At 48.8% G+C, this 21,708-nt stretch overlaps 1 protein-coding gene across 1 annotated transcript; it reads left to right on the top strand.

The window, feature by feature from the left end:
* The first annotated feature begins 20,334 nt into the window (after positions 1-20,334).
* On the top strand, positions 20,335-20,897 carry LOC120639948. Its single transcript, XM_039915862.1, has 2 exons — positions 20,335-20,586; positions 20,688-20,897. The coding sequence occupies exons 1-2, from the start codon at positions 20,335-20,337 to the stop codon at positions 20,895-20,897; spliced, it is 462 nt and encodes a 153-aa protein (XP_039771796.1).
* The last annotated feature ends 811 nt before the right edge of the window (positions 20,898-21,708 follow it).

Here is a 21,708-nt window from a genome sequence, read left to right as displayed (position 1 = left end):
AATAGGCAGCAATTGAAATAACTATTTGGAAAAATAGACAGCAAATTAAATCACTATTTGCAAAATGCAACATGAACAATGAGTATACATATGACAGCAAGAACAATATTTAGCATTTAAAAAAAGGCATCAGAACTGGGAGAGTTAGGTTTCGATTATAACAATTCATGAAGACCTCAGCCTCCAAAGACATAATAAGCTACTGTATACTTGCCATAAACACCTCAGCCTCGTTGTGTGGCATGTGGTTCATGCCTTTTGAGGCCGAGGTGCATATGTGCAACTACACAATAGCTTATAAGAACAATCTGCTTTAATTTGTACTCTCGTATTGATCTCTCAATCTCTCATATCCTCATTTGCCTCTATTTGAAGGTATCACTCTCAAGAATCCATGAAGACCTCAGCCTCAAAAGGCAAAAGGATATGCCACACTCCAGCGAATGTACATGGCATATGTTTCATGCCTTTTGAGGCCGACCTATTCATGGCAAGTACACAGTTAAGGTTGAGGTTGAGGTGGACGTTATTTGGCAAAGGTTGAGGCTGAGGTGCTTCACTCTCCAATATCATCATTTGCCAACAAGTATCAGTAAAATTTCTAGCAAGAACATTATTTTCGTGAACAAAATGAACAACAAGTATATATATGACAGCAAGAACAGTATTGCCTGGAGGTGGAGGTGCGGATCTTGCCTGCGCGACGGTGTGCCCGGGTCTAGATCTTCACTGCATGATGGCATGCCCGGCTCTGGATCTTGGCTGCGGGCGGCGGCGCGGCTCTGGATCCGATATCACTCTGAAGAATCCATGAAGACCTCAGCCTCAAAAGGCAGAAGCATATGACACACTCTAGCGAGTGTACATGGCTTATGCTTCATGCCCTTTGAGGCCGACCTTTCATGGCAGTGGCGCGGCTCTGGATTCAATATCACTCTCAAGAATCCATGAAGACCTCTGCCTCGAAAGGTAGAAACATATGCCACACTCCAACAAGTGTACATGGCATATGCTTAATACCTTTCAAGACCGACGTTTCATGGCGGCGGCGCGGCTCTGGATCCGATATCACTCTCAAGAATCCATGAAGACCTCTGCCTCGAAAGGCAGAAGCAGATGCCACACTACAACGAGTGTACAAGGCATCTGTTTCATGCCTTTCGAGGCCGACCTATTCATGGTTGCGGCGCGGCTTTGGATCTCCTCCTTGCCGGCGGGCGAGCGTCTGCTGACGAGGAGGCGAGAAGGTGGGCACTAACCTAGGGTTTGAAATGGGAGACGTAAAGAACTAAGGCAAAGGGGTGACTTTAAGTAGAGTTCCAACTTGGCTTAGGTGACGGATGAGTTTTGTGGCCCGTCACCTTGGACAACGCTCTTTGAAGATTGTTTCCAGTGTGGCCCGTCACCTTTGTCTTTGGTGACGGGCAAGTTTTGTGGTCCAGCACTAAACAGAAATAAATGATGGATCTCATATATGTGGCCCGACAACTATGTGTTATAGGTGACGACCATTGCAGGTGCACTTGCACTTCCAGAATGCAATTCCAGACAACACTTGCACTTCCAGACTTGCACTTGCATCAAAATTCAGACAACAATTAATGTACATTGTACTAGAAATATATTACATCAAGATTCATGGTTTGGCCATCACTTTGAATTCAAGATGAACATCCAATTCGGAAGATCAAAATTCAGACAACAATTAATGTACATTACACTATATTTCTTTACGTCCACGCCCACGCCCACGCCCACATGCAAGTCCACGTCCACAGCCTGACTTTGACCTCACACAGATTTTTTCGTTATGGTCGGTCCGCAGGTATGGAGTCTTGTCATTGGCAGTTAGGCGGGAAAGTTCACAAGTTGCAGAAGGAGGAATTTCATCAAATTCATTGAACTCCTCCTCATCCACTGCATTTTGCACCCCAACGATCCTTCTCTTGCCAGGTAGGATAATATGTCGTATCGTCCTAACTGTATCAGGCACAAAAAATACTTGTAGCACATCTTTTGCCAAAACAAAGGGTTTTATTTTGTACCCAACATTGCGAAGATCAACGCAGACAAACCCATTCTTGTCACGTGTCACTCCCTGTGACCCTTGAACCCATCGACATTTGAATAGGGCAACCTTGAATCCTAGGTAGTTGAGCTCCCATATCTCCTCTATTTGACCATAGTATGGGGCCTTTTGCATGTTGTTATCAAAAGCATCAATGCGGATCCCACTGTTCTTGTAGATGCTTTTCTTGTCCTGTTGTACTGTGTAAAATGTGTATCCATTGATATCATAGGCTTGATATGTCATCACAGTGAATATGGGGCCTGTAGCTAGTTTTTTAATGTCATCATTCTCTATATTGCTTGCTGTCACATGGTCTTTGAACCAATTGTTGAATTCTTTAATGTGCCTTTTGGCAACCCAACCTTCACCTCTCTCAGGATTTTGCTGCACAAGAAGCTATTTGTGCTCGAGTACATATGGCTCCACCACCTCCATATATTCTAGGACAAGTAAATGGGCTTGATCGTATGTTTTTTGTTCCGGATTCATAGACTTCTTGCCTAGAGTCCTAACCCCATCCAACCTAACAAGCCTGGCAACCGTCATCATGGAGAAATTCAGCTTCAGTTCTTTTATGCTGACAAGCCTGGCAAAGTTGGAACCGTATCCTGAGGGAAATTTCACACTATGCAAGAATTCGCATAATTCTTTATTTTCCTTTCTGGACATTGTGATGGCGGCTACAGGAAGGTCTTTTCCATTTTCCGCTTCTTGGATGTAAAGCTCAGGACGAATGCCCATCTCTTTCAGATCAGCTCTGGCGTTCTCATGGTCCTTTCCTTTACCCTTTGTGTTCATGATTGTGCCGACAAGGCTCTCACAAATATTTTTCTTTAAATGCATGGTATCAATTGAATGTTGGACTGCTAAGATGTGACAATACTCTAACTCCCATAGTATGGATTTCTTATTTCAGATCCCTTCATCATCATCATCACCTTCATGATCAACTCCACGTTTCCGTTTGCCGAGAACTGGAGTGACATCCTTGTCCTGCCTATACACGTCAGTCCCTAAGAAATGTGGTGGAGGATTTCGTGACTCCCTTGTACCATCAAACTATCTGTCCATCCTTCAGTATGGGTGATTCCTCGGAAGCCATCGTCTGTAGCCCATGTATGCAAATTTGTTCGAGTTCTGCAGCCACAAGGAACATGTCTCTGACAAGCAGTGGGAGCAACCTTGACCATTCCTTTTGCTCTGCCCGGACAAATTACGATGAGTCGGGTTGTCACTGATGGTGGTCATCAGCATAGCATGCAAAGTGAAGTGCTGATTGACGATAGCATCCCTAACCTCCACACCTTGCCAAAGGAGCTGAAGATCATCTATGAGGGGCTAGAGAAAGACATCAATTTTATCACCGGGTTGTTTCGGTCCGGAGACCAATGTTGACAGCATGATATACTTGCGTTTATTGCAAAGCCACGGCGAGAGATTCATGATTGACAATAGAACAGGCCATGTGCTATGTGAGGTACTCATATTTCCATAGGGATTCATTCCATCTGTGCTTAGAGCAAACCTAATATTCCGGGGATCACCCCCGAACCAGCCATAGGTGTTATCAATATGTCTCCATTGAGCACAATCTGTAGGGTAACATAGCATTGTGTCTTTATTACGTCCCTCCTCATGTCAACGCAACAACTTCGCTTCCTTCTTGTTTGCAAACATCCGCTGCAGTCTGAAAACCAGAGGAAAATATCATGCAACCTTCCTAGGAGTCCCCTTCTTTCTCTCATTGATGCTATCCTCTCCATCATCACCACCATTCTTTCGATGCTTGTACCTCGATGTTCCACATTCAGGGCAATTGTCCAGATCTTCATTCTCTCCATGAAACAGGACACAATTATGATAGCATGCATGAATTTTTTCAATTTTCAATCTCATGAGACACACAATCTGCTTGGCCTTGTACATAGTATCAAGTAGCAAGTTTCCCTCTGGCAGCATATCCTTCAGGAGAAGAAGCAATGCTTTGAAACTCTTGTTTGTCCAACCATGAGCAGACTTTAGTTGCAGAAGCTTCAGGTCCCTGGTTACCCGCGAGTACTTCTCACAATGGGGATAAAGAGGTTTTTTGAAATCTTCAACAAATTGCCTATATTTGCGCAGCTCAGCTTCCGTCGTCTCATCTTCTCCCCTGACATCATGGATCATGTCTTCAACATTCTCGACCAAGGCATCAAACAGGTTGCCATTGCACTCCAAAATGCACTCCTCATTGATGTCATCATAAGCTTGACCGTCATCACAGTTGCCTTGTTCCCCATCTTGATCATTATCTTCCCTGTACCCTTCTTGATTGATTATCGGAGACCCATTCCCCCCTTTCGTTAGGCCCTTCCTCTCCGTGCTACAAATCCAAAAACGATCAAATGCTCATATACCACTTCAAAGTCAGAGTATTTTTTATCATTTCCGCAATCGAGGCACGGACAATAGATTGTTGTTTTAGACCTCGCTTCCATGTTGGCCCTCGCAAAATCAATGAAAGACTTCAAACCCCTCAAGTACTGCGGACAACAATAGCTAGGAAGGCCCATCCAACTTTTATCCTCCATCTACATCTGCAAGAACATAAGATTCTTCAACAATTAATTGTAGATCGAGGAGGGGGATCGACAAAAGAGAAGGGAGGTCGAGGGGAATAATTTGGAGCTCCAACCTTGCTGGACCACAAAATCGCCCAAAATCGCCGCTGCCGCCGCAGCCTCTGCCCAAGATGGAGGGCAGCTGCCTGCCCGAGCGGCCGCTGCCACCTTTGTCCAATTAAAGGTGACGGTTATCGATGATAACCGTCACCTATAAACATGGCCCGTCACCTATGATATGATTATAGGTGACGGATAAGGTTTCCCAACGGTCACCTATGTCATATAAAAGGTCATGGGCATCCTCAATTAAAGGTGATGGGCGTCATCATGATCCGTTACTTATACACCTGATCCGTCACCTACCCCTTGGGAATCGCAACCGCCGGTGCCCTCTCCGCAACCACGCGCCCTCTCGGTTGCTGCGCGCCGTTTCGTATTCGCCTCTCGATACCACGATCTCGGCAACCGCGTGCCATTTCGCATTTCTCTCGACATTATATATATACTTGTAACACTCCAGGTGTTAATCACCTATAGTTAAGGTGAATTGTGTATTTAACATAATCTTTAGCGCTAATTATGCATGAATAAAACCACTAACTAAAATTTATTAGCATTTTAACTACATGAAATGACGAGTTCCATTTGGATTAAAGTTTGGTTAAACTTAATTTTCTTTTCAAATGTAGGGTCTTTTTACATTTTCAAGCAATTGGAAGTTAGCTAATTTTTGTTTTTCAAATTTCCAATGGTTTGGTTTAAACTTTCCTTTGAATTGGTAACAGTGAACAAAAGCTTGAATTTTTATTTTGGTTTTGGAATGGTTTTCAAATTTCAAAACAAAATTTTGACTTAACAAAAACATGAACAAATATGATCAACATTGTGTACCTTTAGTCAAAAATGAAGTCTTCTTTTGAGTCACTTGCACCTGGGCCCTATCTGTCATCTCCTCACTCCTTTTCTCTGGAAGCTCCCGGACCGCTCCCGTGCTCAAGTCATCCACGGCACAGTGCTCGCTCACTGCCTCACCTCTCCCACGCGTGTGCGTCGCCGTGGTCGTCATAGCCACGAGCCGAGCCGCGCCGCTACCGCCCCGACTACACCGTGCCTCCTCTACTCGCGCGCGAACACCACGCGCGCACTGCACCGCCACACCTCCATGCCGAGCTCACCGCGGAGCACCCTTCCCCGACCCACCTACGCCCGAGCAAGCCACCCCACTAGCTTCGCCTCATCGCGGAGAAGCTCCCCGATCGCTGCTCCGGCCTCCAGCTCACCGGAATCGAGCTCGCCGCCGTCTGCCATGGCCGCCGCCCCTGCAGCTCAGCGGAGCCCCCACCTTTGGTCCTCCTCAACCCCAAACAACCCCGGAAATCGCATCCTCTTGCCGCAGTGAAGCTCCCCGGCCCGCTCGCCGCCGCCTAGGGCCTCCGGAGCGCCGCCGCCGCGGCTTGCCGTCGTCGCCGCCCGCTGCTCGCCATGGGGGATCCGCTTCGCGGCCATCCCAACGCACACCGAGCACGTCCATAGGTTGCCCTCGTCGCCCTCGTGCTTTTCCCCCTCTTCTCCCCTGCCAGCCGGCCAACACCTCGCCGGAAACGAGCTCCCCGTGCGTTCCTCTGCTTTGTTTTCTGCCCAGGGACCTCGGGCAAGAATTGAAACAAGTTCAGGGGGTTATCTGCATAGCTGTAGACTCAAATGAATAGTGCTACGAAGGGTTGTTTTGCAATAATTGGCTGAAACTTTGAAAAATCATAGTAAATCGTAGAAAAATTAGAAAAATGCAAACTAAAATTCGTTGGATTCCTTGTTCTAAGATCTACAACTTTGCTTACAGGTTAATCTTCAGTTCCTAAATAGTTTTTGCTCTAGTTTAAATGTTATTTTAAGCAGTTGCAAGCTTTGAAAATGCATAGTAAATAGTAGAAAAATGGAAAAAATGTAAAACTTGTTGGGTTAGCTTTTTTTTGACATGTATAACTTAGGAAAAATATTTAACATGCTTGTTTTAGCTTGTTTATTTAATATCTGCAGTTTTGGAAGTCGAAAAATTATGAAATTTATGCAGTAGTTTACTCTTGGCATGCTTAATTCACTGTAAAAATTTCATTTCCAAAAGCTATGCATATGTGTGTAAATCTATTTTTGTTCAGTTTGTCTTGTTTAGGCTAAAATAAATGCTTTATGTTAGCAATAAATGTTGGTAAATTGTTTTTACACTCTTTATCAGTATCTTATCATGCTAATTAATTTGTGCTATCAGGTCCTTACTGCATGTCAAGTTGTTGCCCTTGTTTGGTTCCTAAATATAGTTGATCTCTTGTGTGTTGCTAAGATGTGATTTCCTACATGTTAAATTCAGTAGATAATTCTTGTTTCCTGGGTAATCATGCTAACCATGCTAGAACCAGTTTGTTGCTTGTTTTTATGTACTTTGCTTGTGTTTGCTCGTTAGTAAATAAAGTCCAGAGCTTACTTCTTTTTGCTCTAGGTTTATGCTTAGTCTTCCTAATCAAGTTAGTCACACTTTTTGTAGGAAACACTTCAGGCTAAAATGCTTGATTAAACTCTCGTGTTGTAGCACCAACCCAGTTGCCTTTTGAGTGTGTATGTGGTGCTTACTCGATAAATGATTGCCCAGTCATGTCTTTCTTCTAAATCGTATCGCATTGCATTGCATCATATTCGTGCCCATCCAAGCGTGATTTTGTGACTGCCCTGCTTGTCCTTTTTGCGGTATAGTCTACTGTACTTCCATGCATTCAAACATCTGCCTTGGTGCATCTCATTTAGGTATGCTAGATGTACAATGCGTGGACGTGGATCACGTGCTGACGGAAACGAACCACAAGACGGTGTTGGGTGGACGCTTCCTAAAGAGTGAAGGACCCGTTGGAGCAACCGAAGACCCGGCTCAAAGTCGGAAGGACCCAAGGCCTTGTTAGTACTAACACTAGCTTAGTGTTACTCCCAGGCAAGCCCCGGAGCATAACCCTTAATTTCAGTATTCAATATTATTATTTAAGTATTATGCATTTATGTTGTTAGGAGTTGTATGGAACCCTAGTATGCATGTTTCTCCCTAGGTACCTATGAGTTTTTACTAGTATGCTGGTGTCGTTAGAAATGCTTTGCTAAGTAGGAACTCAGTAAAAGTCGAGTGATTTTCTGTCACTCGCGAGATATAGGTCTTGTTACCTATGAAATGTTACTAGAGAATGAATTAATGAAAGAAAATGGAGACCGGGCGGAGGAAAGTTGGACATGATTATGGGTTAAAGGAAAGTTGAGTCTACGCCTGTGTCGATTTAGGACCGTTCCGTTGTTGGCCCTTTGACTGAGGATTGAACAGTACTAACCACATGCCGAAAGTAGGAGGTAGTCGAAACCAGTAAGCTAATTACCTAAATTGCGTCGGAATCTAAGTCTCGACCTGCGGTGCTGGGTAGGGATGACGGATGGTGAAGTCGTCCACGGGTTCACCGGGTGTTCGCACGTGCGGGCCTCATCATCCGGGTGTTTGCGGGCTTGATTCAGATTTCGGGGTAATCATGGGAACAATTGTGTGGTGTGACTCGACGGGGTCGCACTGGGCGTGTGAGTTAGGTCCACCTTGCAAGGTTAAATCGGATCGATTCGCCGTGACTCGCGGATATGAGAGCCTTGGTCAATGCGTCGCATCGTAGTAAGGATTGAAATGACAGAAAGATGAAAGGTGGATGTATGGTTATGTTCTGGAAAAGATAATATGAACAACCATGTGTGTATTAGCTGTTCAGGCAAATCTAGTGTTATTTATCAAACTAATTAGAGCTAAAATATTGAAAGTAAGGATCTAGTACTAGTGGCTTTTCAGCAAAAGAACTCCAGAGCCAAAAGCCTTGCATATTTAGGAGTCGGCTAAGTATATACCAATAGTCGGGTAAGCCTTGCTGAGTATTAGAGTACTCAGGGTTTGTTGTTACCCTATTTTCAGGTAGCTGCTGCTAGTTGGAGCTAACCAGGGTTCACATCGGTGGGCTCGATGTGACGTCCTCACGTCAGCGTAGTTATCGTTGTTCTTCTAAACTAAACTTCTCTTTAATTTCTGCTGCATTTTGAACTCTGATATTTGACGTAAACTTGTTGTAAGTTCTGCTTGTAAATTAACTTGAGAACTTTTGTATGCTTGTAATCATCTGTGCTCGTCCTCGTGCGAGACTTCTAGTGTTTTTCGATCCTTAAACCGACAGACGTCCGGATTACACCGTTTTAAGTGCGCAGTAACTTGATTAACCATTAAGATAATAGTTAGCGCACTTAAGCCGGTTTAATTTGGGCGGTTCTGTGACAATACTGCCTCATCACCTCCGCTCACACCACCATTGCCATCCCCTCCGCTCTCACACCGCCGCCGCAATGTCGGGTCGTTCCGCCTCTCTCTCTAGCCGCCTCCGCAGCCGCCGCCGCTACGTTGAAGCTGTGGACTCGTTGTCGTTGTCACCCTCATCATTGTCATCATCGTCGTTGTCGCCCTCGCCTTCTTCCACCCCCTCCTCCCCACGTCGCCGCCCTCACCTTCTTCCTCCCCCACATGCTGCGCCGCCCCTGCTCCGGCCCCTGCTCCGGCTCCAGCACCTGACATCCCGGGGTTCAATCCGGACCACCCATTCGGCTTTGGCGACGCCTGGGCAATTAGCGTCATGAAGGATTCGTTCAACGAGTTGAACGAATACCTCGTCTGCCTTAGGAGACGCCTGGTGAACGCACCCCTCGTGGAGAACATCGCCGGATTTGTCTACGCCATCTTCAGGGTGGCAGAAGTTCTCAGGGAGCTGTCATGACTACATATTATGTATATCGTAGTTTGTATATAGCTCCCTTTATATATATGATGAACTTCTACCTTCTTATATATCTCGCAATAATCTGTGCATTGTTACCTCGCAATTTTCATCCTTTTGTTACAATGTGTACGTACGACTGCGGCGACTTTGAATTGTCCGACAAAAAAAGGCTAAGTTCTAGGGTAAGAAAAGGCATACACATAGGTAACGAACTATACACGTAATGCATCACCTTTGAAGGACCATAGGTTAAGCGCATCACAAGACGCGGTGACGCGCAAAGTAAAAGCCGTCACCTTTGCTGCTTAGTTCCTGGACTGTCACCTTTATATGGACTGTAAGTGACGGGCGAAGACTGTAGCCCGTCACCTGTAGTATAGGTGACGGGCAACGTTAAGACACGTCACCTATGATCTTTCAAAGGTGACGAGCCACGTTTCTAGCGAGTCCTAGCGAGGCCTCAAATTGGTCCAAGGTGACGTGCGGAGATAAAGCCCGTCACCTTTACTTGAGGAGTGACGGCTGACAACTGCAGGTCATCTTTGTGCGCGTCACTATAGTTCGTTTCTTACGTAGTGTAGTTGTCGGAACGGACGTTATTTGTCGCATGTTGTCGGCTCAACAATCGTCGTGGTATACCATAAAAATAACAATCGTCATGGTATTTTTTTTTCTTTTGTCTCGCTTGCTGTCGGAGCGGGCGTTAGCTAACATGCATGCACATGATACCAAGCTCGGCCATTTAGGTATCTAGCCACCTCATGGTATATATGTTCTCTTTCCCGCATTGTGGCGAGAATTATATTACCTGTTTGGAATGATTTACTTAAAGTCAAAGATCTCTACCTGAAAGGGAGAATTATGATAGTGGGAGATGGTGAATTTACTGATTCCTGGAAGGATGCATGGTATGGCCGCACACCTTTGCTGGACAAATTTCCTGGTCTATTTGCAATATGCAATGAACCATCTATCTCAGTTAAGAAGATGGCTTAAAAAAGATGGGGCTTCTCCTTTAGAAGATGGCTTGACGAAAACAATCAAAATCAATACAGGCAGCTGAGAGACATGGTCTCCTCCTGTGCTTTATCTCAGGAAAAGGACTCTCACAAATGTTGCTGGGAGGGGAGAGGTTCCTTCTCTGTCAAATCAATGTACTTTCACTTATGTAGCTGCTCTGTAGGAATCTACCACTACCGGAAACTTTGGAAGATAAAAGTCCCTCTTAAAGTGAAAATCTTTATGTGGTTAGTACAGAACAACTCTATACTCACCAGAGATAACCTGACCAGAAGAGGATGGCAGGGGGATGCAAGATGTGCGTTCTGCTCAGAGCCTGAAAGTGTGAACATCTTCTCTTTGACTGCTCCACGGCTCGTTATGTCTGGAGTTTGGTGGCGCTGGTGATTGATGCCGATTGCAGGCCCTGTTCTTTCGACCAGTTCTGGGAATGGTCAAAACTTACATGCCTTTGGCGGGGAAGTTTCACTTATTTGTAGGCCTTGCAGCGATTTGCTGGGCCTTGTGGAAAACAAGAAATACTATTTGCTTTGATAAAAAGATGATCAGATCTCCTACTGAAATCATCTGCTCAGTTTCCTCTTTCATTTCCTTTTGGGCAGAACTAGAGGTGGATCGGAGGAAGACAAGAAATAAGAGCAACTGCAGTAGGCTGTAAAATGGGCTGTCATCTCCATATTTGCTCGGTGGGTGCAAAAAATTGATCTCCAGCATGCCGTCCAAATGGGCTGCCATTTTGGTAGGCCTTTCAAATTTCTCCCCACCCCTAATTTGGTGGCCCTCTATTTGGGCTGCCAACTATGGGCCCCATCGATTTTTTTTTTCATTTCCTTCATCCCAACTGTGGGTCGAGCACCTGGAGGGCGCGGAGGCCGGCGATCCCCACAGGGACGGGGCCGGAGAAGGCGTTGCGCTGGAGGTGGAGGCGCGCGAGCGCGGGGAGGGCGAGGAGGTCGGTGGGGAAGGGGCCGGAGAGGCTGTTGGTGCGGAGGCTGAGCAGCTGCAGCGCATCGAGGAGGGCGAGCGTGCCCGGCAGGACGGCGCCGGAGAGGCCGAGGCCCGGGAGGTCCAGCGCGACGACGCGGGTGCCGTCGGCACTGCAGGTGACCCCGGTCCAGCCGTTCCCGCGGGTGGCGCAGGCGCGAGCGGGCGGAGGGCCAGTTGATGCGCGCGGTTGGCGGCGCCGCGGCCCACCCCTGCGAGGAAGGTGAGGAGCGCCGCCTTGTCGGCGTCGGGCTCGGCCGACGTGAGGCAGCAGCAGGAGAGCAAGAGCGCGAGCGCCGCTGCCGCCACGCGGAGCGGCGACCGGGCCACGCCGCCGCCACCACCGCCCGGCTCCGGCTCCGGCCCACCAGCCTCCGGTCCGCCTCCTCCCCGGATCCGCCGGAGCCGCCGGTGTACCTGGGCGCCTGCTTCTTGCCGGCCGCAGGCGTGCTCCCGCGGGAGCGCAGCGCATCGGAGGTCTGGCAGCTGCCCGAGGGCGCCGCCGCCGTGGTGTGCCGGCCTAGCGAGGCCAGCCTGCTCCCGCGCCTCGCGGCCTGGGACAAGCCGAGACGCTCGCCGCCAGGATCACGTATGCCATCGAGGGCCAGATGCAGGGGTGCGCCTTCACGCTCGGGCGAGGTTGGAGCCCAACCTCGCCGGCAAGCCAGTGCTCGAGTACGCAGGGGCGCGGCGGTGCGGCGGCGAGGAGGGATTGGCGCTAGGGAGCGCCTGGAAGGGGACGCGGAGGCGGGAGTGACTGGGAGTGGAGAATGACAGGTGGGGCCCAGTTGGCAGTTGAAAAAATGGAAGCCCAATTTATTCAGCCTGCTGGAGTGGAGGCCCATATTTGGGTAAGTAAAATTTAGAAGTGTGCTTCTAAATGGGCATTTGCTCATCCAAATTTAGCAGTTCTACTGGAGTTGCTCTAATATTTGCTTTGATAAAAAGGTGCTGGAGGGCGGCGCTGCAGCACTTAGGTTGGTGGCGCTGAGCTTCCGCCCACGTGAAGCACGTGCTGAAAAATACTGGCATGGTCTTGCTCCACTGAGGATGCTATGGAATCGATCAAGACCACCTTTGCATGGGAGTTCTGCTACTCCGGCTGTTGGCTTCCGTCCCTGTTTCTTGACTCCCTGGTTGCGGAGCGTGTGGCAGCAGTTTGCTGTGGTTTTCTTTCCTTTTTTTTTCTTAGCAGTTCTTAGTTTGCTTTGAGACACTATTTGTCGGTGGAGTTTTGTCGCTCTTAGTTGGACTGAACACCTCGTTGGTTGCTACTTAAAACTCTGAATTTCGTTGCTCTGGCAGTAATGAAATTTGGGCAAGGTCCAGGATGGAAAAAAAAAATGGTGAGCTCCACGTGGGCCCCACCACTCAGCTCTTCTACTCCGCCCACGCCAGGGGGCACGCATGCATGAAAGTGAAGAGAAGCAAGAGAATTGAGAGACCAATCACGTGTCACGCGACGCGACGTCCCTATGTCCCATTTCTATCCCCGTGAGTACGGCGGGACAGGGTTGCTTGATCGATACCTGCTGTGATGGCCTGATGGGTAGTGCCGGCGCCAACGTGCCTGCCGTGAGCGACCCACCCGGCCACTGAACGCCCGCGCCAGCCCGAGCTGGGAGAGGCGGGTGCCGGGTCGAGCTGCAGCTTTTTGCACCCGCCCCGGCGCTGCAGGGGCGGATGCCACCGACCGTGTCGTTCCGCCCGGGCCTCCACACCTGGACCGACGGCTCGCCCATGCACTTCTTCGCCGGCCACTGCGGGTCCGTTTGTGCCTATACGCATCAGTCGCGCGCGGTTACTCGCCGTCGTATCATCTCATCTCATCTGGTCAAACCCAAGCTAACCCGAACATTTCATGAGCTTGCATGATTACCGTACCCTCCCGTTAGACCCGATGACGAATCAATAATCAAGATCTGCTAGCAATAGCACTACTCGCCAGCAAACAAACACTTTTAAGTTTCACCTAATTACTCAAGATGACATTTTTTATGGCACCATACGAACAACATACATTAATTAATAATAACATTCACCGTTTTACTGCATTAATTATACCCTTTATACTGCTACTGTAATTCCTCCACTATAGCTTCCAGGGGTCAACTTTTATTTTTTACTTTCACTGCAATAAGAAAAACAAGCGACAAGGCCTGCAACTAAACAGCTAGCTTCTTGGTCCAGCACCACATTAATTTCCCTACTAGCTAGCTAGTCGATCACCGCTGCGAGTGTCAAGTGTAGCACATTCCAAACACATGAAAATTATATTGAAAAGAGATCCAACTGCAAGCAGGTGTCGGCGCTGTGCCGGGACCGGAGGCACGCTGCAACAAAGGACTCTGACGATTGGCGGTGAAGAGGTGACGTACTTACTACCTCTGCAGTAGAAAAGATAATTGGCACTAGCTGTTTTGCTCAACTGTTAGTGCATTTGATGATTACTTTGTTCGAATGCAGGCACTGGAGATACTCCTCGCTTCCCTGAAGTCCAAGACCGTACTGACTGATGTCTTTCTCCCGAAGAAAAAAGTTCGTTGCAAGAAGTTGCTGCTTAGTTATTCATGAATGGGCAGTTTTTTGGGGAATCTCATGTAAAAATCACCACCAAAACTTTACTCTGAAGGGAGGTTAAGAGTTACAACCTAGAAGTTAAACTACTGCACGAAATGAATTTGTCAGAGCTGCGCTGGGGACAATATTCTACAAACCCCTGTGGTAAGATGAAGAACTGCCACTTGAGCCTTTCCTGTTAATTTGCACTGCATGGAAGGATGTCCTTTGCCTTTTCGTGTGCTATGCTATGTGGCAAAAAGATATGGACATGTGAGTTTGTATTGTGTTACTATACTCGTAGCAGTGCGTGAAGAGTAACTGAATTCATGACGAAACAATTTATGGCAGGCAGTTGATTTCTCGTACTTGTCACTTTTCGGTTGACAGTTTCTGCATCCTCTGAAGTTGCTTACAACTGCAGGCCAACTGTGAATTATGAACGTTTCTTTAAATTGCAGTCTCCCGATTCTGTTAATTTAAACCATGAATTCTTTGGTTTGGAACACGAGAAATGTTGATGCTAAAAAATTTAAATGCACAGTCAGCATGTAAAAAAATTGTCTTCAATGTTATGCATCAGTGTCATCTTCTCTGATGGGAATGTCTGCAATGTTATGCCATCAAGACTACTGTCTGATCTGTAGGAGGAAAATGATAACATACATATCCCTATCCTTGCGCTTAGCAATTATCATTTTCACAACTTTACACGTCTGGCTCTATCATGATTCTGTTTGTTCAACGGCCTCCATATTTGTCCAAGATAGCCTATTTATACGACGCAACAATTTAAAACTTTGTATATCCAAAGCCTCTTGTGGTGTTGTGCTGCATATTCCTGTGAAGTTTCTTCCGCCAACACTAACCCATTGGATGACAAGCTTCGCATGGTTGAACTGCATCATATTTTCGGTCTTGTTTCAGGAGCACGCACACATGCTTCCTGACTGTTGGCATTGGTAAATGACTTCCTGCGTTCATGCGGCCCAGCCGCCCAGGGGGTGGAAGCGACACGGTCGCGTTCGCAGCTTCGCACGGCGAATTGAACGAAGCGTTTGGCTGCCGCCGCCCGACCGCCAACCCAGCGTGTCCAGCTGCGTCGCATCGCAGGCATGGCACGCGCTGCCATCGATGCAAGCACGGCGATCTTTTCGTCTCCCCGGAGACCATTTAATCCAAAGTTTTAAATCTCCGGCTATAACTTCCGCTATCTCCCGCTATAGCTATTTGAGAGAGATTTAGTTAAGATTTTTCATATACAACTTAGCTTTTAGCTGCCGTTATACCCCGTTATACCCGACTATAGCCTGTTTTTAGACATAGATCGCTAAATGCTTTAGCCGACTATTTAAAATATTGATTAAATCTCGTGGCTATGCTACTGCAACCGATGCAATGCGACCACTAGCTTCGTCTCCCCCTCGCCGCCCGCCTCACGCTCGAGCTCCCCCCACAAACTGCTCGTCTAGCTTGCCACCGCTTCTCGGGCTTGCCAAGACTCTTGAGATGGCTGAGGGACCTGCCGCTCCTCTGACCATGAAGATGAAGCTGCTGGTGGACTCATGTAATAGGGTCTTTTAGTCCCTCCCTTTATCTCCTGCAGGCTTACACCCTGCTTTGGCTCAATGCCTTGTAACTCCACACTTTCACCTACCGGCTAGCCGGCATCTATGAAAGTCAATTCAGGTGGGGACTGTTCATCCCCCTGGTGTTTCCCTCAAAAAAAAAAGTTGTTGGTGGACACCAAGGCCGGGCGCATGCTGTACACGGAGGCCGGCAAGGACGTCGTCGACTTCCTCCTCTCGCTCCCCCTCGGCGCGGTCGCCAAGCTCCTCACCGCGGGCGCCGGGTCCGGCTCCGTTGTCCCACCGCTCGACGGCCCTGCCGCCCCCTCCAGCTCGGCGGCCAAGCTCCTCCCGACCGTGGGCGCCATGGTCGGGTCCGTCGGCAATCTCCACCGCAGCATGGAGGCGCTCGACACCGGCCACGTCTGGCGCCGCGAGGCCACCGACGCTCAGCTCGAGCCCGCCGTCGTATAGCTGGTGGTCGTCGCACCGGCGCCGGCGTCCGACGGCTGCCTTTACAGGTGCAAGGGCTGCGTCTGCTCCCCTCGCTGCTACACTATGCCACGAGGGTCAGCGGCGCGCCTTGCTCTGTGTGCAAGGGCGAGATGATGATGGAGGTGCAGCTCATGGAGCCCAATGGTGGCGCGCAGCCCCGGCGGCGGCGGCGGGCGAGGGGAGCACCACGGGGTACGTGCGGGACACGGTGACGTACACCGTGATGGACGACCTCTCGGTGGCGCCCATGTCCACCATCTGCGCCGTCACAGCCGTCACCGGCTCACCGCCCTCAGCATCACCGACATCGCCGGGCTCCAGGCCAAGATAGTGGAGATCGGCTACAAAGAGGTAATTATCTTGAGATCACGTATGATTATTGGATTGAGTAGAGATTAGTGTGCTCTGATCTGTTGCAAATTCTGACATTTTCATGCTTGCGTTTTGATCCATGGCAGCAGGGTTTGGCGTTGCCGAAGGCGTCGCTGTGCTGTAGCAGTCGCAGACGGTGCTCACCGACGTCTTTCTCGGCGCCAAAGGGAGTAGTGGTGGCGCAGGAGCTTCTGGATTGGGGTTTCGGAATCCGTATAGGTTCAGGGGCAACTCACTATGTGAAAACACCTCATTAAAGACGTGTCTAGATAGTCATTAGTGGCACTGAAAAAATGCATCACTTACATCGCGTCTGTGATAACAACACATCAGAGACGCGGATTTTGTGTCTGATGACCCACATCTGAGACACGTCTAGTTAAAACGCGTCTCTAATGTGAGTCATTAGAGATGCGGATAGTTAAATGCGTCTCTAATGATTAACATCAGAGACGCTGCAGTGAGAAAACGTGTCTGTGATGATAAAGTAAAAAACCAAAAAAGAAAAGAAAAATAGGACATGAAATAGCTCTTATTTACATCATAAATACATAGGTTCTATCCATTTGTACATTACAGATACACATACACCATCTAATGAAGTCACACATTAACCACTATCTCTAAAGTCATGACAACTATCTAATCTGCAGCCTTATTTCCAGCCATGTATCCAATCAACAAAAGTAGGTTGATGCCGAGTCCACTTCCCAGTTGATGCACTCAGGTTCAGCTCCTTGGTGGTGCAATCAGGTTCTCCTTGGTGGCCGAGGCATCCAGTACTGCGTTCAGGGTCATGGTGCATCTATATGCTAGTCCCTCCGTCCTCAAATGTAAGTCATTCTAGAGTTTTTAGAGTAGATTATGGTTGTGTAGAAAAGACTCTTCTACCCCTATTTATTAAGCATTGGGAATGTGCTAATTAAACTAGCATGTTTTTTCCCATGCACCTCCCCCACATGTACCTCCCCCTACATGGTTGCATGCACATCTTTTTATTGGGAAAGACCCGAAAACGATGCACAATTAAGATGGTTGGATCCACTCTCAACCTAGAATGACTTACATTTGAGGACAAATTTTGAATTCCAGAATGACTTACATTTGAGGACGGAGGGAGTAGATTACATTTGTGCAGAATTTAGCAGTGGTGAGAAAAAAGAAAAGAGATATGATTCAGGGTCATAAAAAAGCTTGTACTGTAACCAAAAAGCTGCAACTGGGGGGACATGATTCATAGTCTACCTTCTTTTCTTCATAGGCTTGATTTTAATGATGCCCCCAAAGACTTTCCTGACCACTTCATTGTCCTCCTGCTCAATTAGTAATTACAAAATGACACTAGCAGTGAAACAAATGTCAGCATAATTGTTTTGGGTGCTCCTTCTTTCCCCTTTACTACAGTGCAGAGAGGCGATTTTAGGGGCGACTCACGACTGCCGCCGTCGACCCGCCGGCCCCTTCTCCTCCGGCGTCCTCGGTGATGCCGGAGTCGAGAGGGGAGCCCGGCTCCCTGGCGGGAGGGCTTGTGTAGCTGTAGATCTAGGTCTTCTAGCTTGTAGTCCCCACCAGCCATGCTTCGCTCGTCGGTTAGGGTTAGGTTTCTTCTTCACCTTGTCGGCAGCAGTGGCGTTCGGTGGTGGCATCTCCGGTGAGGCTCGATGGAGCTTTGTGGTGAAGGTGGTGCGGCCTCTTCATCGGCTAATAATCGTCCCCCACTGCATCCCCGTCGGCGGCTCCGGCGGCCTTGAAGGAGTCATCCGCGGCGATGGATTTGGGTGGTCCTTGGTCTTCTTCCCCGTTGGCGTCGGTGATGCCTACGGCGACGGCGTGAAGCTTTTGCTCCTCTGGGTTGCTTCTGGCGACGACGTGAGGTCAGTGCTCCTCCTCTTTGCGTTGGGGAAGGGCTGCTTGTGCTCCCCCGTGGGCTTCTTCTTCCGGATCGGCGGGCTTGTTGCCGGCGCCGGATCTTCTGCTGGGTCATGGCTTCCATCTGGAAGCTGCGGCGCTAGCTTTACCTCTGGCCGGACTCGGCCGGGTGGTTGGATCACTTCTACTTCGTCTGCAAGATCGCCGATCTGCATTCAGCGACTTACATCCATCTTGGCGGGAGCTCCGGGGTGGTGGTTCTTGCGGCTTCATCATGCTTTGAGGTCTTCAGACGGAGTGGTCGAGGTCCTGGGCGACCGTGGTGCTCAACCGGGCGGGGCGGAACCAAGGAAGGGGAAGAACAGTAGCCTTAGGGACCTTTGTGTAATTTCTCCTTTCTTCAAGGGCCTGGTTGTAAAAGGGGGATGTACTGTGCTACATTTTTATATATCTTCCCTTTCGCAAAAAAATGTAAGCATATAATTAAACCAAAACTTATTCTCAAGCCATATATACAGTACAATATGACACTAAGTGGCTAGCAGTGAAAAAAAGAAGACTTAATCGCCCAATATGACACTAGCAGTGAAACAAATGCCAGCATATAGACAGCCATCTAGAAAGAAAGAAAAGCATAGAGTGCATACATTTTGCAGCCAAATAAACAGGACAAGGTGCATATACATGCTACATTTGTGCAGAATTTAGCAGTGGTGAGAAAAAAGAAAAGAGATGGCTGCACTTAATATGAGCATGAAGAAATGATGATTATTGAAATCCAACCTATCAACTTTGAGTGGATCAATCTGCAGCAGAAAGGAGAGATATTAAATGATTAGGAACAATAAAGCCGCTTTATGAAAGTTGGGAACACAAGGCTAACAAAGTTGGGACTGCCACTAAATATCAACCAAACTGGAACAAGGTTTTGCTCCTTATCCTTATGGCATTATCGCAACTCAAATTAATTAAGTACAATCTAAAAAAGAGAACTGCCCAGTAGTAGGCTAAGTTTATGCGCAGTGTCCAGCTTCAAGCTGAAAACGGCAGCAGCGTTTTCAACTGCACATAGCACAGCTCCTGATAAATAAAAGAGAATATAAACAGAGATGTCAAATCAAGCAGGTAATAAGCCTGGGAACCCATAGGACCTCAAGAACTGCCGGCAGAAACCGGGAGAGTCCCTCTGTGAGTACATCTGGTGCTTTTCCAAGGAGTGCAATGCCGTCCCTAGCATCGCCGACGCCGACGTCATTGGGGCGTTCCTATAAGGGACCACCTGCGAATCCCTAGTCCACAAGTTGGGCCACAAGAACCGACGTACCACCAAGGAGCTCTTGGACATCGCCACCAACCACGCCTCAGGAGAGAAGGTAGTTGGGGCGATCATCGATCGAACCCGGGGCAAGGCGAAGCGGGATGAGGCCGCCGGCGAGGGCGTCTCGAACAGCCCCGGGAAGAAGAAGAACAAGAGGGGTGGCGGGGGCAACCTCGTGGCCGCAGCGGACCATAAAGGCGGCAAGGTGCTGGCAGGCGAGACCCCCGACTACTTCGAGAAGCTGCTCAAGAAGACCTACACCAACCATGTGTATCCTGTGAAGCATCTCTTCAAGGATTGTGGGCTGATGAAGAAATGGTTGGCAGGTCCCTCCAAGAAGGGCGAGCAGAAGAAGAAGGCCGAGTCGAGCAGCGGCGACGCTGGGGAGAAGCAGGACGACTTCATCGAGCTCGACGGCTGCCTCATGATCTTCGGCGGGCCGGCTACTTGCAAGTCGAAGTGCAAGCAGAAGGTTACACGTCAAGAGGTGTTTGCGGCCGAACCCGCGACGCCCGTGTATTTGAGGTGGTCGGAGTCGGCGATCACCTTTGATCGCGCCGACCACCCGAACAGCGTCCCTTAGCCCGGGAGGTGCCCGCTGGTAGTTGAACCAATCATCGGCACCAAGCATCTGACCAAGGTCCTCATGGATGGGGGCAGCAGCCTCAACATCCTCTACACCGATACCCTGGACGCGATGGGCATCGACCGCGCTCGCCTCCGACCCTCGGGGGCTCCCTTCCATGGCGTGATGCCAGGGAAGCAAGCGATACCACTCGGGCAGATCGACCTGCCCGCAAAGTTTGGGGATCCGTCCAACTACCGGAAGGAGACCCTCATGTTCGAGGTGGTTGGGTTCAAAGGGGCCTACCATGCCATCCTGGGGTGGCTGTGTTACGCAAAGTTCATGGCCGTCCCCAACTACACTTACCTCAAGCTGAAGATGCCAGGTCCGCATGGCGATATCACCATCGGGTCACCTTCCAGTGAGCCTACTAGTGTGAGGTAGAGAGCTGTGAGCTTGCTTCAGTAGTCATTGCCTCCGAGGATCTTGCTGTCATTAAAGAAGAGACCCCCGAGGAGGCCCCTGACTCTAAGTGGGCCGCTGGATCTTTTGAGCCCGCGGAGGGCGTCAAGGAGGTCCTCATCAACCCCCAGGCCTCGGGGGACAAGAAGGTGAGGGTTGGCGTGAAGCTGACTCCCAAATAGGAAAGCGTGCTTGTCGACTTCCTCTGCGCCAACAAGGACATCTTCGTGTGGAAGCCATCAGATATGCCGATCATACATAGGGAGGTCGCCGAGCACGCCCTTAACATCAAGCCGAGCTCTCGCTTGGTCAAGCAACGCCTGTACTGCTTCGAGCAGATGTTTGCCGTTGAGGCATACGTAGATGACATTGTAGTCAAGTGCAAACAAGCCGACCAACTCATGGCCGACCTCGAGCAGATGTTTGCCCGGCTCCATGCGAATAGGGTCAGGCTAAACCCCCAAAAAAAATGAGTTTTGGGGTCCCGCGAGGTATGCTCCTTGGCTTCATCGTTTCCCAATGAGGGATCGAGGCCAACCCCGAGAAGATCGACACCATCGCAAAGATGGGACCGATCCAAAACCTGAAAGGTGTCCAACGGGACACCGGCTGCCTGGCCGCATCAGCTGTTTCATCTCTCGCCTCGGGGAATGGGGGCTTGAAAGCATCTAGGCCCCTAATTTTAGTTTTGGTAATTAATGACAACGGTTTGTGGATTAACGATTTCATTTGAGATAATAAGTATAGGTTGATCCATGGATGAAAGAGATTTGGTTGTGAACGTGTGGAGTTTTGGAGATGATGAGCAAAGTTCGGGCTCAAGGCAAAGGTATAAAATAGGGGTTTTGTATTTTACCGTTCACAAGGTATTTAGTGGATGAAAAGTGACCGGATTTGTTGGATAGATAGCCGTACTATCAAGAGGGGTCGAGTACTCGTGCTTGATGGGTCGTTAGTGCCATTTTGCTCCAAATATCTAGGTGCATACATGAG

Source organism: Panicum virgatum, chromosome 7K, assembly GCF_016808335.1.
Source record: "Panicum virgatum strain AP13 chromosome 7K, P.virgatum_v5, whole genome shotgun sequence".
Lineage (NCBI taxonomy): Eukaryota > Viridiplantae > Streptophyta > Magnoliopsida > Poales > Poaceae > Panicum > Panicum virgatum.
This window is presented reverse-complemented; position numbering and strand designations above follow the sequence as displayed.